Source organism: Zingiber officinale, chromosome 8A (assembly GCF_018446385.1).
Source record: "Zingiber officinale cultivar Zhangliang chromosome 8A, Zo_v1.1, whole genome shotgun sequence".
Classification (NCBI taxonomy): domain Eukaryota; kingdom Viridiplantae; phylum Streptophyta; class Magnoliopsida; order Zingiberales; family Zingiberaceae; genus Zingiber; species Zingiber officinale.
In genome coordinates this window covers 91,668,650-91,681,809 of record NC_056000.1, presented here as the reverse complement: position 1 = coordinate 91,681,809, position 13,160 = coordinate 91,668,650, and the positions used below count along the sequence as shown (strand labels likewise).

Below are 13,160 nucleotides of genomic sequence, written 5' to 3'. Positions count from 1 at the left end.
GACCAGAGTAAAAACTTCAGGCGAAGTAAACTGAAGCATTTCCAATAAAGATATGGTTACATCAATGATCAACTCTAAGTCACTATCTTTTTACACTAATTATTGACGAACTCACTGTGCACATTCAAGACACAGTACCGTAGTGCATGTTATTTGCAGATGATATTATTTTGGTAGATGAGACACGTGAAGGAGTAAATGCTAAACTAGAATCTTAGAGGGAAACACTAGAAGGGAAAGGTTTTAAGATTAGTAGATTAAAGACAGAATATATGGAATTTAAGTTTAGAAATATTAAAAGTAATGAAACAATTGTTAAGATAGGAGAGGACGAGTTGCCCGGAATCGAGAGATTTAAATATTTAGGATTATTTTTGCAAAATGATGGAGGAATTGAAAGATATGTCTTACATAGAATATAAGCATGATGGGTGAAATGGAGGGGAGCGCCGAGCGTTTTATGTGACCATAAAATACCTCTTAAACTTAAAGGTAAGTTCTATAAAACTGTAGTTAGACCTGCTATGTTATATGAAGCTGAATGTTGGGTTATGACTCGAGCACATGAGCAGAAGATGAGAGTTGCAGAGATGAGGATGTTAAGGTGGATGTGTGGACATACGAGTATGGACAAAATAAGAAATGAAAGAATTAGAGAGAAAGTTGGAGTTACATTTATTGTGGAAAAACTCCGAGAGACACGTTTAAGATGGTACGGACATGTACTTAGACGACCAATAAATGCTCCAGTTAGGCGATGTGAAACTATGATAAACATACATATCAAACGAGGAAGAGGAAGATAAAAAAAAAGACTTAGTTAGCAACAATAAAACAAGATAAAATTTATTTAAATATAGATGATGATATAATAGGAGATAGAGTTCAATGGCATAAAAGAATTCATACAACCGACTTCACCTAGTGGGAAAAAGATTGGTTGTTGTTGTTGTTTTAAAAATTGGACTTAGCCTAGGTTTTTATCCTATAAAGCATATACCCATAGGTTTCAGCCAGAGCATCTCATAAGCACAATAGAAATACTTTGCTTGTGTATAAAAAACATTTAGAGTGGTAAAATCATATGGTATTGCTGGACTTTAAAATGCTTATGTCTGTGCATCAACATAAGTCTGACCATAAATACCAATTCAAATTGATCAAGTTAAGTCATTCTTTTTAGTAAACCTAACTGGATCACTACTTAACTTGACTAAGTAACCGCTAATACCTTATGGTAAATAGCTAGTGATTAATAATTAGACATTTCTTCTAAGGAAAATAGATGACTATTTTTAAATTTTTTCTTTACTTTGAGTTTTACATGCTTGGATTAAAATCATTGACTTTCCCCTCAAACTTAAAACACTTACTTAAATAGTTTTTCTTAAGACATTAATCAATGCAGAGATTAAATTTTTTTTTACTTATTAATAGCTTTTTTTTTCTACTTAGTTTTTTTTTGATATATGCCAAAGGGAGAGTAAAAGGAGTTTAGTTAAATATTTTTTTCCCAAAAAGTTAAAGTATTTTTCTAAATTTTAAAGTTAAATATTATTTCAAAATTTAAATATTTTTAAATTTTCAAACGTACTTCAAAGTTTTCTTTAAGTTAAAATATTTTTCAATTTTTAAAGTACTTTTTCAATTTAAGTTTAAAAAAAAGGTGAAAGTATTTTTCAAAAAATAATTTAAAAGCAAGAAAAAATAAGTGTTTTTGAAAAAGTATTTTTAGCTAAGTATGTATAGCTAAGTATTTACTAAGAAAGTGCTATATTCAAGGGGGGTCTTTAACTCTGAATTCTTAGTTGTATTTCAAAACTTAGAAATTTAGTTTTAGAAAAATTTGACTTGTAAAAATGGTAAATTATTCTTAGTTGTTATCTGTTGTATTTAACTTAATTATGAACTGTGTTGTCATAATCAAAAAAGGAGAGATTATCGGTGCAATGAGCACTAGACAATGAAATCTGAGTTTTGATAATGGCAAAGCGTTCTAAGATAAGTGTTATTGTTGATCTAACAAGTTAAACTAAGTGTGCAGGAAAGTTGTAAGTGATCTTACGCAAAAGGAAAGTCATAGTTGTGGTTAGGCAGTGAAATCCTAGTCCAGGGAACTGAGCAAAGTCTTGGCGGGTCGCGGACGTGAGACAAAATGTTGGGGTTGTAAGGTTGCAAACATAGTCCCAAATTGAAAACACATGGGAAAGATCATGGGTTTATAAAGAGAAAGATATCTCCATTGGCAAGAGGCCTTTTTGGGAGAGCCCAAGAGCAAAGCCATGAGGGTCTAGGCCCAAAGTGGACAATATCATATCATTGTGGAGATATCTAAATTATTTTCGATCCTACAATTGGTATCAGAGCCCAGACTGCCAGAAGGTTTAACCGCCAACTGCGCACAAGAGCTATGGTCTGATTGAGCCATGTGGGTACAATATTGACTTCGAACAAAAAAGTGCGGGCTTCTATGTTTGGATCAAGAGGACCAGACACCAGGCAGGAAGTTCTAGTTGCGGCTAGGCACAAAAGTCCTAGTAGGTCGGGTGAACCGAGGGGCAGGAAGACCTGGTGGGTCAAGGATCGGACGTGGAAAGTCTGTGGTCCTTTGTTTGAAGGGGGGATTGTTGGGGTTGCAAGGTTGTAAACATAGTCCCACATTGAAAATACATGGGAAAGATCATGGGTTTATAAAAAGAAAGATATCTCCATTGGCAAGAGGTCTTTTGGGGAGAGCCCAAGAGCAAAGCTATGAGGGTCTAGGCCCAAAGTGGACAATATCATGTCATTGTGGAGATATCTAAATTCTTTTCGATCCTACACAAAATCCTAGAGTTGAGGATGCTAAGTGAAAATCCTGGAGGCCATGGGTGGAAGATTGGACGAGTCGGGGATTAGACGTTCAGTATGAAGCCCTGATGTCTCAAACGCTGAGCAAAAGCCCAGACGATCTGGAGAACCTGTATGATAAAAGGTAATTTTTCTTGAGAGTAGTAGGTGAGGACGTATTCCCAGAAGAGTGAACAATAGGCGTTGGTCCGACCTAGAGTTTCAGCAAAACTCAAAGTCTGGATTGGATAGTCCGAATGCTGTCAAATTTATATTTTATATTGTTTATTTGTTTGGGTTAACTCTTTTTTTTTTTTTTTTTTTTTTTTTTTGCAGAAAGTGAAGTGTTGGAAAACGGCAGTCCGAGCACCCAAAGGGGATCCGGGCGCTCGTCCGAGGGCCTGGAGCTGCTCCGGGTGACCGGGCAAGTTTCGACGAAGGATCAGCCTGAGCGGGTGCCTTGCCAGGCACCCTGGTGATCCGGGCGCCCGAAGGTATTCCAGGTACCCAGACGGCTGAAATTTGATCGATTTGCTGAGTTGGAGGGCGACGACTGGCTGTTCCACGTCAGTGATCCAGATGCTCGGAGGGGGTCCGGCGCACAGACGTGGATAAACTTCAGGGATGAAGTTTCGACAAGAGCTCGCCACATCAACACTGTCCAGGTACCCGGGAGGGGATCTAGGCGCTAGGACGGGGCTATAAAAGGAGAGTTCGACCAACAGCTTCTACACCATGAAAAGAAGCATGGGAAGATGCTTCTTGATAATTGTCAATGATAGAAGAACAAGCAATAATCATAATTGTCAGAATCATGCGATTCTTGATTTCTATGATACAATTTATAAATAAAATGATACAATTCTTGCAATATGAATTGGAAGCTAAAATAACCGAACCAGCCAAGCTAGTACGATTTGAATTTTATTTATATGATTTTAAAAATAAGAAAGGAAATCATTAATGTTAAATTTAATCAATTAAAAAGGTGATCTTACTCGATAAGAAATTAAATTAAATCCAATATCTTATTATGAAATAAATGATGATTTTTGCATTATAGGTTAGAAGAATAATGGTCATACAATGAAATTTCTGAGTTAAAAGTAATATAGAAGATATTATTTGTCAAGTGAAGAATGTAGCAATGTAAACTAGACACCTAACAATGATTGAAAATAATAAAACTTGTCATATTGACAAAATGATAATAAAGGTAAAATATATGGTGACTCCGAAATCATGTCTTAAATATGGTGTGGATGTTGATGGGTGTTCAATTTTACTTAAATGCTTGTTATTGAGTTGGATATGGTGTTGATGCTATTGGATGTTCAATTTTGTAGTGTCATGTCTAGTTTTTGTTATTGTACACAATAGCATTCTATTAGGGTTAAAGAACACAATGAGGTTGTTGATGGGGGTTCAGTTTTTAGAATTTTGTCTAGATTTGTAGCATCTGTTTGTTCACTTCTTCAATTGTTATGTTATTGGTTTATTCCTATTTTTACAACTTGTTAAAATGCACAAAGATGGCTTTCTTGGGCTAAGTGTGGACTTAGGTGTTCATTCATTTATGTGTTTCTTGCATCATTCATTGTTGAGAGGTGATTCCCATGTGTTTTGGAGTTTTCAGCAACTTTTCTCTATGCCCAGGCTTAGCATTTCTCAATTGTTGAATCAAGTTTGATGATCCATTAATATTGCAATCGGAAGAGCTTATATGTTGATTTGATTAGAGCTGTAGCTGATGAAGCATTGTTCTTGTTAAACTTCTCTGTGATAATAGTCATATAACTTGAAAAGTTCAAGAAAGCAATAGACTGAACATGCAGTGATATGGCTGAGGAACTTGACATTTTGGGATTGAACCATTGAAGAAAAATAGGTTGTTAGAATACAAATGGCAAGAGGAATGAGGATAGGTTCTATATAGATATCTATGTTTAATTTCTATTTAAGCTAGCTCACAAGGAAGTATAGGGCTAAAATGTAATCCTCGTCAGTGCCTGGTCAAATTTGACATCCACTAGGAGGATGCCTCACGTAGAGCTCACCAGGTAGGAGACTAACCTGAACTTGAGATGCTCTAGCTGAGCTCAAAATCTGATTAAAGTTTGAGCATTTGTTGGTAGGGTGCTCGGTGTTGCTAATGCTTGTTGTGGTCGAGGAGGATGTGATTATACATGTGTAGGTGAATGCAGGCAAGGGTACCACAACAATGGTAGGGGCCCATAGAATCACTTGAAAGATGAAGAGAGTAATAGGGCTCTAGTTCCATGTAATTGAGAAATATTAGAGCTTATTATTTTCCCTAGATCGCCCTTCTACCTAAATGTATTATTCATATTTGTAATAATGGGCACTAAATTCACAATAAGGTTCCTAGTATTTACATTTAGGTTCTTAACAATCACAATCATAATTGCAGATAATTCTCTAGCATCAGTGTTTGGCATGTAAACTTTACACCATACTTGTAGCTTAAAGTAAAAATTGCTTGCTATTTTTTTTTCCTATAGTGTAGTTATCAGGGAATAGAAGAAAGGAAAAATTCATATTGCATCAACTTGTTAGCCAAAATATTACCTTTCAAGTAATCTGTAAAGAGATTTCATTATGTTTTTGTCCATGAATCAGGTTAGACTCTTCAATGGTGAGCATCTCTCCATGTCAATAGAGTTAATGTTGTTTGATTATGAGTAGGTTCACTTACAACATTTGATGGAGTAAATTGGCCTACATTTGGGGCCTTATAGCAGTCTGATTTCTTTGTAGATGAGATTGGTATAAACTTTGTTCTGTTCTTGATCTAAACATAAATAGAAGACTATAATGGAGCAAGTGGTGCTTCCTGTGGGTCATCATAATACACATCAGCCTTGCAAGTATCTTTTTTATAAGATAGTAGTCATTCATTTTTTCATTGGCAAATTGCAATTATGTTCTAGAAGTAGCTAATTAACCATGAAGTTTTTATAACATTTATAGTGGCACTGACTTGTATTATTATCACTTATCATTATGCAGGGTTTTAGCTTGCTTCCAGTTAATCACAAAGACAAAGTTTTCCTTCTTGCCTTTGGAGGACACAAGAAAGAACCATCCAGTCAGGTCTAAAGTTTAAAAAAAATCATAGATACTACATATGACTTAATCTGTTCTCTGTTTGCCCCAAAAATATCTGTATCTTCCTTGAACACAGGTTGAAATACTTTTCTTGGCTACAAATGAACATTCAATGAGTTCACGGTCTGCTCCAGATACAGAATTATTACCATATGAAGAACAACACGCTGTGACTATTAAGGATGTTGGTGCTCACCTCAAGACTGGTTCTTCCCCAACTTCTGTTAATCATGCCACAAGACATAGTCTTGCATCTGCACTTGAGCAGCAAATATCTGGCAGGAAATCCATTTCAGATGATCCTTCTCCATCTGCTGGCATGCCAATTAGCAAGCAATTTCATCAAGATCAAGATTACTGTTTGGCTAATAAGATGCCGAAACCATCCCTTGAAGATGAAAACTATGAAACTGATGACCAGGTGCAGAACAACCGTTTCTCACAGGTGAGGGCAATGAACACTTAATGTATCATTCTGTCTCTTTTTTGTGGATGAAAATGGATCAAACTTTTGCCCCTCTTTGAAAAAGAAAATGTTCTCACATATTTGTACCAGCTAGTATCTACCCTTCAGATGGGATCTAAACTCTATTCTAGGTTTGATTGAGAACCACCTAGGGTGACTGACCAGTTGGCTTATCTACTTCCAGGAAAAAGATGTTAAATTTATGTTTTAACATGGAGTTGCCCAGGTGCAAGGGGTTAGTACAAGAAGGTTATACTAATTGAGATTAGCCTTCTCCCAATTATTCACTTTATAGTTTCCAGAGTAATAATTTATCTAATTATCATACTTATGAAGTCAATTTGGTCGATTATTACACTGACAAACTAGAGCCCAACTATAGTATGTCATCAGTCTTGGATTATCTAAATTGATTTTATTGCTTAAGTCTATATCACTAGCAATATTCAAATATTAAAATCAATTTTTTACATTATTTAAACTTTTTTCTTCTGACATTAATTAAAGTTTTCTGTGGACTCCTTCTACACCATAGACTTTCCACTCTATTTGATTTAACTATTCTAATTGCAGTAGATACAGTTTAAACATGTTCACGCTATATCAACCTATTTTTTCTCATTTTATAATTATTGGAGCTATGTTTAATTGATGTCATTGATATCTTTAATTTATCCTTCCTAGTAATGCCTCAAATCCAGTTTACCATTCTCATTTTTGTTACCTATGATTTTAAATATATTGCTTCTTAACAATCCAACATACCAATCCATAGAGTATAGCAAATTATACCCTACTCGATAGGTTTTTCATTTAGCCTAAGAGGCACGATACTACATAACATTCCTTAGGTAGCTATTACTACGATCCATATTTTGTTTGATACTTGTGATTACCCAACCTAGTTAATCGGGTAATGAGATTGGGTGAAATGGTAGATGTTTGTCATGGGTATGAGATGAGTTTGGGTTTGAATACTCGAGTACCTCAACATGTTCATATTTAGTATACATATTTGCAAAGTATATTATGGATGCTTATACTAAATTTGATGGATATTATGATTTTATTAGGTGTACAATCAGTAATTCTTGGCTTGTATGTTTAGAGATATTTTATATGAATGGCTGGATTAATTATTTTAGAGATCTAATTTGTTATTACTTTTGAATATTGGAGGTGTCATGATGTGTTGAAGAGTGAGTTAAGGGTTGGTCATGTACCCACAGATAGTGATTGGATATTGGTAGAATAGCAAGTACTTGTGACAGGTATGAGTTTTAGATGTAACAAGTTGGTATGGATGAGAGCTGTGTAAAATTTATGGGTAGCTAACTTGTTGCCAACCCTATCCATAAGCTCCTCCATTCAATTGTTCATTCATTCCATTAATTGTTTTTTTTATTAATGTCTAGTTGAATAATAGATTTGAGATATTAGAAACTGTTAATGGTTTCATTTCTATCTACTAACATAGTAAAGATAGGGACTTAATGTTGACACTTGATGTTTAAGTAAAATCGTGTCACTCCCAATATGCACTAGTGACTATATTATCATACATGTCTTTTATGATATCTAATTTCTAAATATTCTTTTTTATTTCCTTAAAAGACTCATTGTAACAGGTGTCTAAGTACTATCATGAATTTTTATCTAGTTGACAGAAAGAAATCATATGCAGATCTTTCTTCTTTGTACCTTTCTTTGATGTGTACCCAACGAGAAAGATATCTCAAGAATCCACAACGAATTGAAGACAAAAAGAAGGGAAGGTTTGGCATCTATAAGACGGATGAAAAGAAACCCCATCCAAAGTTTAGAAAAGTAACGAACCTCGTATAAGATGTGAGACGCCACAACCTTGGGATTGAGGTTGATAAGTCTTTGAACGCCACAAGGAGATGCCTTGATAAGTTCTAAGTCAATGAAGAATCATCAAACGGGAGCCTCATCGTGCTTTAGATTGAAAAATATGTCAAAGATATATGTGTGGTTGTTGCCTCCTTTATTTATAGCTATAGGGTGATAAAAATCCTAAAAGACCAAAAAAGAAAGCCCATTTATTAAAGACCTATATAGACTACTTTCTAGTCATTTTAAATTTACGACATTATTACAACCCAAATGAAGATAGAAATCGAAGTCCAAATCGAGCCCACATTTCCATACTATATGTATATTTAGATTTAAATGTTAACTAACCTATCTATGGTTTGAATTAGGTTGACTAAGCCGGATGACTTGCTCTTGGTCAAACCTTCTTCAATGGTAGCTTTGACCTTCACATCTTCAATTAGCACATTAAGTTCTTCCTTCATCTTTTTAGCTTTAGCCCTTGTAATTGGACCTCTATTGATGCATAATGGATCATCATTAATATCTAGAGTGGGTTGAGCATGATCCATATCATAAGCTTGTTGCGCAACTTGTTGTTCTCTTTCTTTTACCATTCCTCCTCACAAAAGGATTCGGCCCCTAATCTGACACACTTCATTGCCTATCTCGCTTCATGGACGACAGTTGCGGAAAAACAAAGTTTGCTCCTAACTTCAATGTCTCAAAAGTAACTTAGAAATTCTCAGATCACGATACGTAAAACTACGGCCCCTTTGTGACTGCATGGGTCGCACGATCTCCCTAAAAATAGATCAGCAACATATTAGTATCATCCTGCTTTCTCACAAGGAACAAAATGACATTTTAGAAACTATCCACAACTACAAAAATGTAATTCATAATTGCTCGATCTTGTAGTCCAAGATAAAGTCTATGGAAATATCAACCCAAGGTTCATTAGGAATTGGTAAAGGATGTATACGCCTATTATAGAAAGATCTAGATTTTGCTCGCCAATACGTAATACACTTCTCACAAAAATTACCACATCTCTGCTTTCACGTGGTGGCCAAAAGAAATGTTCTACCAATACTTTTAGAGTTTTTTAACTCCAAAATGTCCCATTAGTCCCCATCACGTAGATTCTTAGATTAATAATTCCTCACGAACAATTAGGCACACACAACCTATTCACCTCTAAAAAAGAAAACCCTCAGGTTTGCTAAAACTTTCCAAGATGTTCACAAACTTCAAACACATTTCAAAGTCGATCATTAGAACATAGACTTTTAATGTATTCAAACTTAACACTTTAGGTTCAAAGAGAGATTACATACCTTCTCGAGACAAAGCATCAACAATGCTTTTCCATACCTCGTTTATACTTGATCATAAGGGAATGATTCAATGAATTCTACCTAATTTGCATTTAGATGTCTATTCAACTTACTGCTCTTCAAATGCTTAAACTTCATTCAACATCAAGGTGAATAACAAACTCTTTCGGGCTACGGGTACGTCGCCAAGTCTCTAAAACTCTCACCAACGCATACATCTCCTCATTATAAGTTGATAGTTCAAAGCTGTTCGGCTGAGTTTCACTAAAATAAGCAAGGGTCGAATTTTCTGTATTAACACAACTCCAATACTCATTCCCGATGCATCACACCAATTTTAAAGTTTTAGCAAAGTTAGGTAATGCAAGTAATGGTGCTGAACTTAGCTTTTCCTTAAGTAAGTTGAAAGCTGAAACTTGTTCACTATCCCAACGAAACCCAACATTCTTTTTAACAACTTCAGTCAAGGGTGCAGCTATAGAACTAAAATTTTTAACAAACCTTCTGTAGAAACTTGCTAACCCATGAAAGCTACGTACCTCAGTTATCGTTTTTGGTGTTGGCCATTCACGTATTGCCTTAACCTTTTCTTCATCAACCGCTATTCCTTTAGCACTAACAATATAACCAAGAAACTCTATCTGATTAGTGCAAAAAGAACATTTTTGAAGGTTAGCATACAATTTTTCATTTCTCAAAACAAGTAGAACTTTTTGTAAATGATTAAGATGTTCATTTAAATTTTTACTATAAATCAAGATGTCATCAAATATACTATAACAAACCCAATATAAGCAAAATATGGTTCATTATCTCTACGAAAGGACTAGGTGCATTATTTAGTCCAAATGATACGACTAACCATTCATACATAAACCATACCTAGTCTTAAAATCAATTTTTCATTCATCTCCTCACGATACAAATTTGACGATTGCCAGACTTCAAATCAATTTTAGAGAAAATGCAAGAACTATGTAGTTTATCTAAAGATATCATCTAATCTAGGAATAGGACGACGATATTTTACCGTAATCTTGTTGATAACCCACAATCAACACACATTCTTTAAGTTTCATCCTTCTGTGCACAAACAAAACAGAACTGCACAAGGACGCCAAACTTTCTCGAACATATCCTTTCTCATCAATTCTTCAACTTGCTTTTGAAGCTCCTTCATAGGATTGCTCCTATAGGCTGGTCGATTAGGGATAGCTGCTCCTGGGATGAAGTCAATTTGGTGCTCTATTCCCCTAAGTGGTGGCAATCCATCAGGAACTTCTTCAGGAAAGACATCATCAAATTCCTGCAAAAGAGATTTAACAACACTAGGCAAAGAAGGGTTAAGATTGTTAGTGTTGAAATAAGCCTCCTTATACAAAAGTATAATCATCGGCTGTTGAGAATAAAAAGCTCTCTTAACCTCTCTTTCTTTTGCATAAAAGCTCCCTTTTTTACTCTCTAGATTTTTTTTTCTTTTTCATTCTTTTTTTCACTCCTCTCATCCTCACTTTTTCTTTTCTCACACTCCTTTTCTTTTCCATTTTTTTTTTCTCTCACAATCTTTTCTTTTTTCACTCTCATTTTTTATCCTCAATTGATCTTCATATACTTGCTTAGGAGTTAATGGTACAAGAGTTACAAGTTTACCATGCATCTTAAAAGAATATTTATTTGTGAACCCATCGTGTATGACCCTCCTATCAAATTGCCATGGTCTACCTAAAAGCAAATGACTTGCATGCATTGGTACTACATCACAAAGAACATCATCATGATACCTACCAATGGATAATGAAACCAATACTTGCTTAGTAACCTTAACCTCCCCGCAATCATTCAACCATTGTAGTTTATAAGGTCTAGGATGTTTAGTGGTTGGTAAGCATAATTTCTCAACCAAGATAGTACTAGCCAAGCATTAGTGCAACTTCCCCATCTATAATCATAGTATAGTACCTTTGTCTTGGCGTGACAACTAGGAGAAAACATGTCTCATTGTTTTCTATCTTCTTCGTCAGCATACTTGTAGAGCACAATTTAAAGGACAAGGGCTCACCTTCAACGACATACTCTTCTACATCACTTCCATCAATGGTGGCAAGGCATTATCATCTTCGGACTCACTCTCAGTTTCAATATCACCATTTTCTTTCAAAAGCATACTTCTTTTGTTTGGACATTGTGAAGCAATATGTCCTCTTCCCAAACACTTAAAGCATTTAATATCTCTATTTCTTGAAGATTGGATAGGTTCTTTACCTTTAACCAATGGAGAATTAGCATCTTTATTCTTCAAAACTCGGCCCTACTCTTTCGATGCAACTTATTATCTCTTTGTTCCGACTAGATTTTCAAGTGGATAAATTAGAACTTTCACCATGCTTAATTAAACCTTTCTTTTCGAGTTGCCTTCAACCCCAAGTGACATATACACTACATCTTCCAGCCCACAATGCTACAACCTACTATATTTGTAATTTTTAACTAAACCTTGTAAAAATCTTCCAATCACAATAATCCACCTTGGCAATTAAGGCTCAAGACTTAAAATATACAAATTGAAAAACCGAAGAATGTAAATGCACATTGAATCAACTCTAACTTGTGGAGTCATTCAAAGGTCTGTATCTAGGCACCAAGTCCATCTTTCACAGTTAATAAAGGATTAGAACAAAACGTAGCCAATCTGTAACGGTACGAACTATTTAAAGATTTAATGATAATCACAAGAAGACGGTTATAACTCGACAAAGACCAACCCTTAACAATCCAAAACTCAAACGGTACTTCAATTGACACGAATCAGATTTCGCAAATCAAAACGTATCCAGTCCACTGAATGGACAACTTTTTCCCGTCTGCAGGGACATTGAGCCACTTGCTACGCCGCCTTAAGGTAGCCTCAAATATTCCAGCAAATGTTGCTTCTCGGTCCTCCAAGCCTCGAATCATGTGGCAATCTTCTTCTTCAGGGTATTCTCCATCTCTTCGCGGGTATTCACCATTGATCCTCGTTAGATTTTATACTGTACAAATCTCGATAGTAATGGAACGAACCTCTTCCGACACTGATTTCATCTCTTCCTGGTGCCAACGGCCTCATATTTCTTCGCTGTAATAACTTCAACCCCACCAAATAAGTACATAATCAATAAATTCGACAAAGCAGTAGAAGTTTTATTCTTTTCTCAGAGTAGTCATGATAATCAAATAATTCCATTTTCTTGTCCTGGCCTCGAATCACTACAATCGAAATTAAAAAAAAAAATTAAAAAAGAAACAAAAAAAGGTATAGAGAACGTTATTTCTATACTGCACTTTCCAATTCTCGCAGATTTCCTTTTAAAGTTTTGCTTAGATTTAATTCCACACCGCTTCTAGATTTAAGTTCCTCCGCAAATTCCTTTTAGTTCTTACCAAGATTCATCTTTTAGTCCCGTGATTTCATAAGTTTTCGCTTTGATTCAATTTTTTGACAAATTTTCCGAACTTAATTTAAGTTTCAATTCGCACTGCATTCTTTATCAATTCTCTTTATCTCAATACCTTTGGGATTT

The 13,160-nt window shown here is 35.2% G+C and overlaps 1 protein-coding gene across 1 annotated transcript in view; it reads left to right on the top strand.

Moving 5' to 3' along the window:
• LOC122011057 (acyl-CoA-binding domain-containing protein 4-like) overlaps positions 1-13,160 on the top strand; it is a 30,321-nt gene that overhangs the window by 15,247 nt on the left and 1,914 nt on the right. The window contains exons 12-13 of the mRNA XM_042567498.1: positions 5,860-5,943; positions 6,035-6,409. Coding sequence (XP_042423432.1) covers positions 5,860-5,943; positions 6,035-6,409 — 459 coding nt within the window. The remainder of the gene's footprint in view (positions 1-5,859; positions 5,944-6,034; positions 6,410-13,160) is intronic.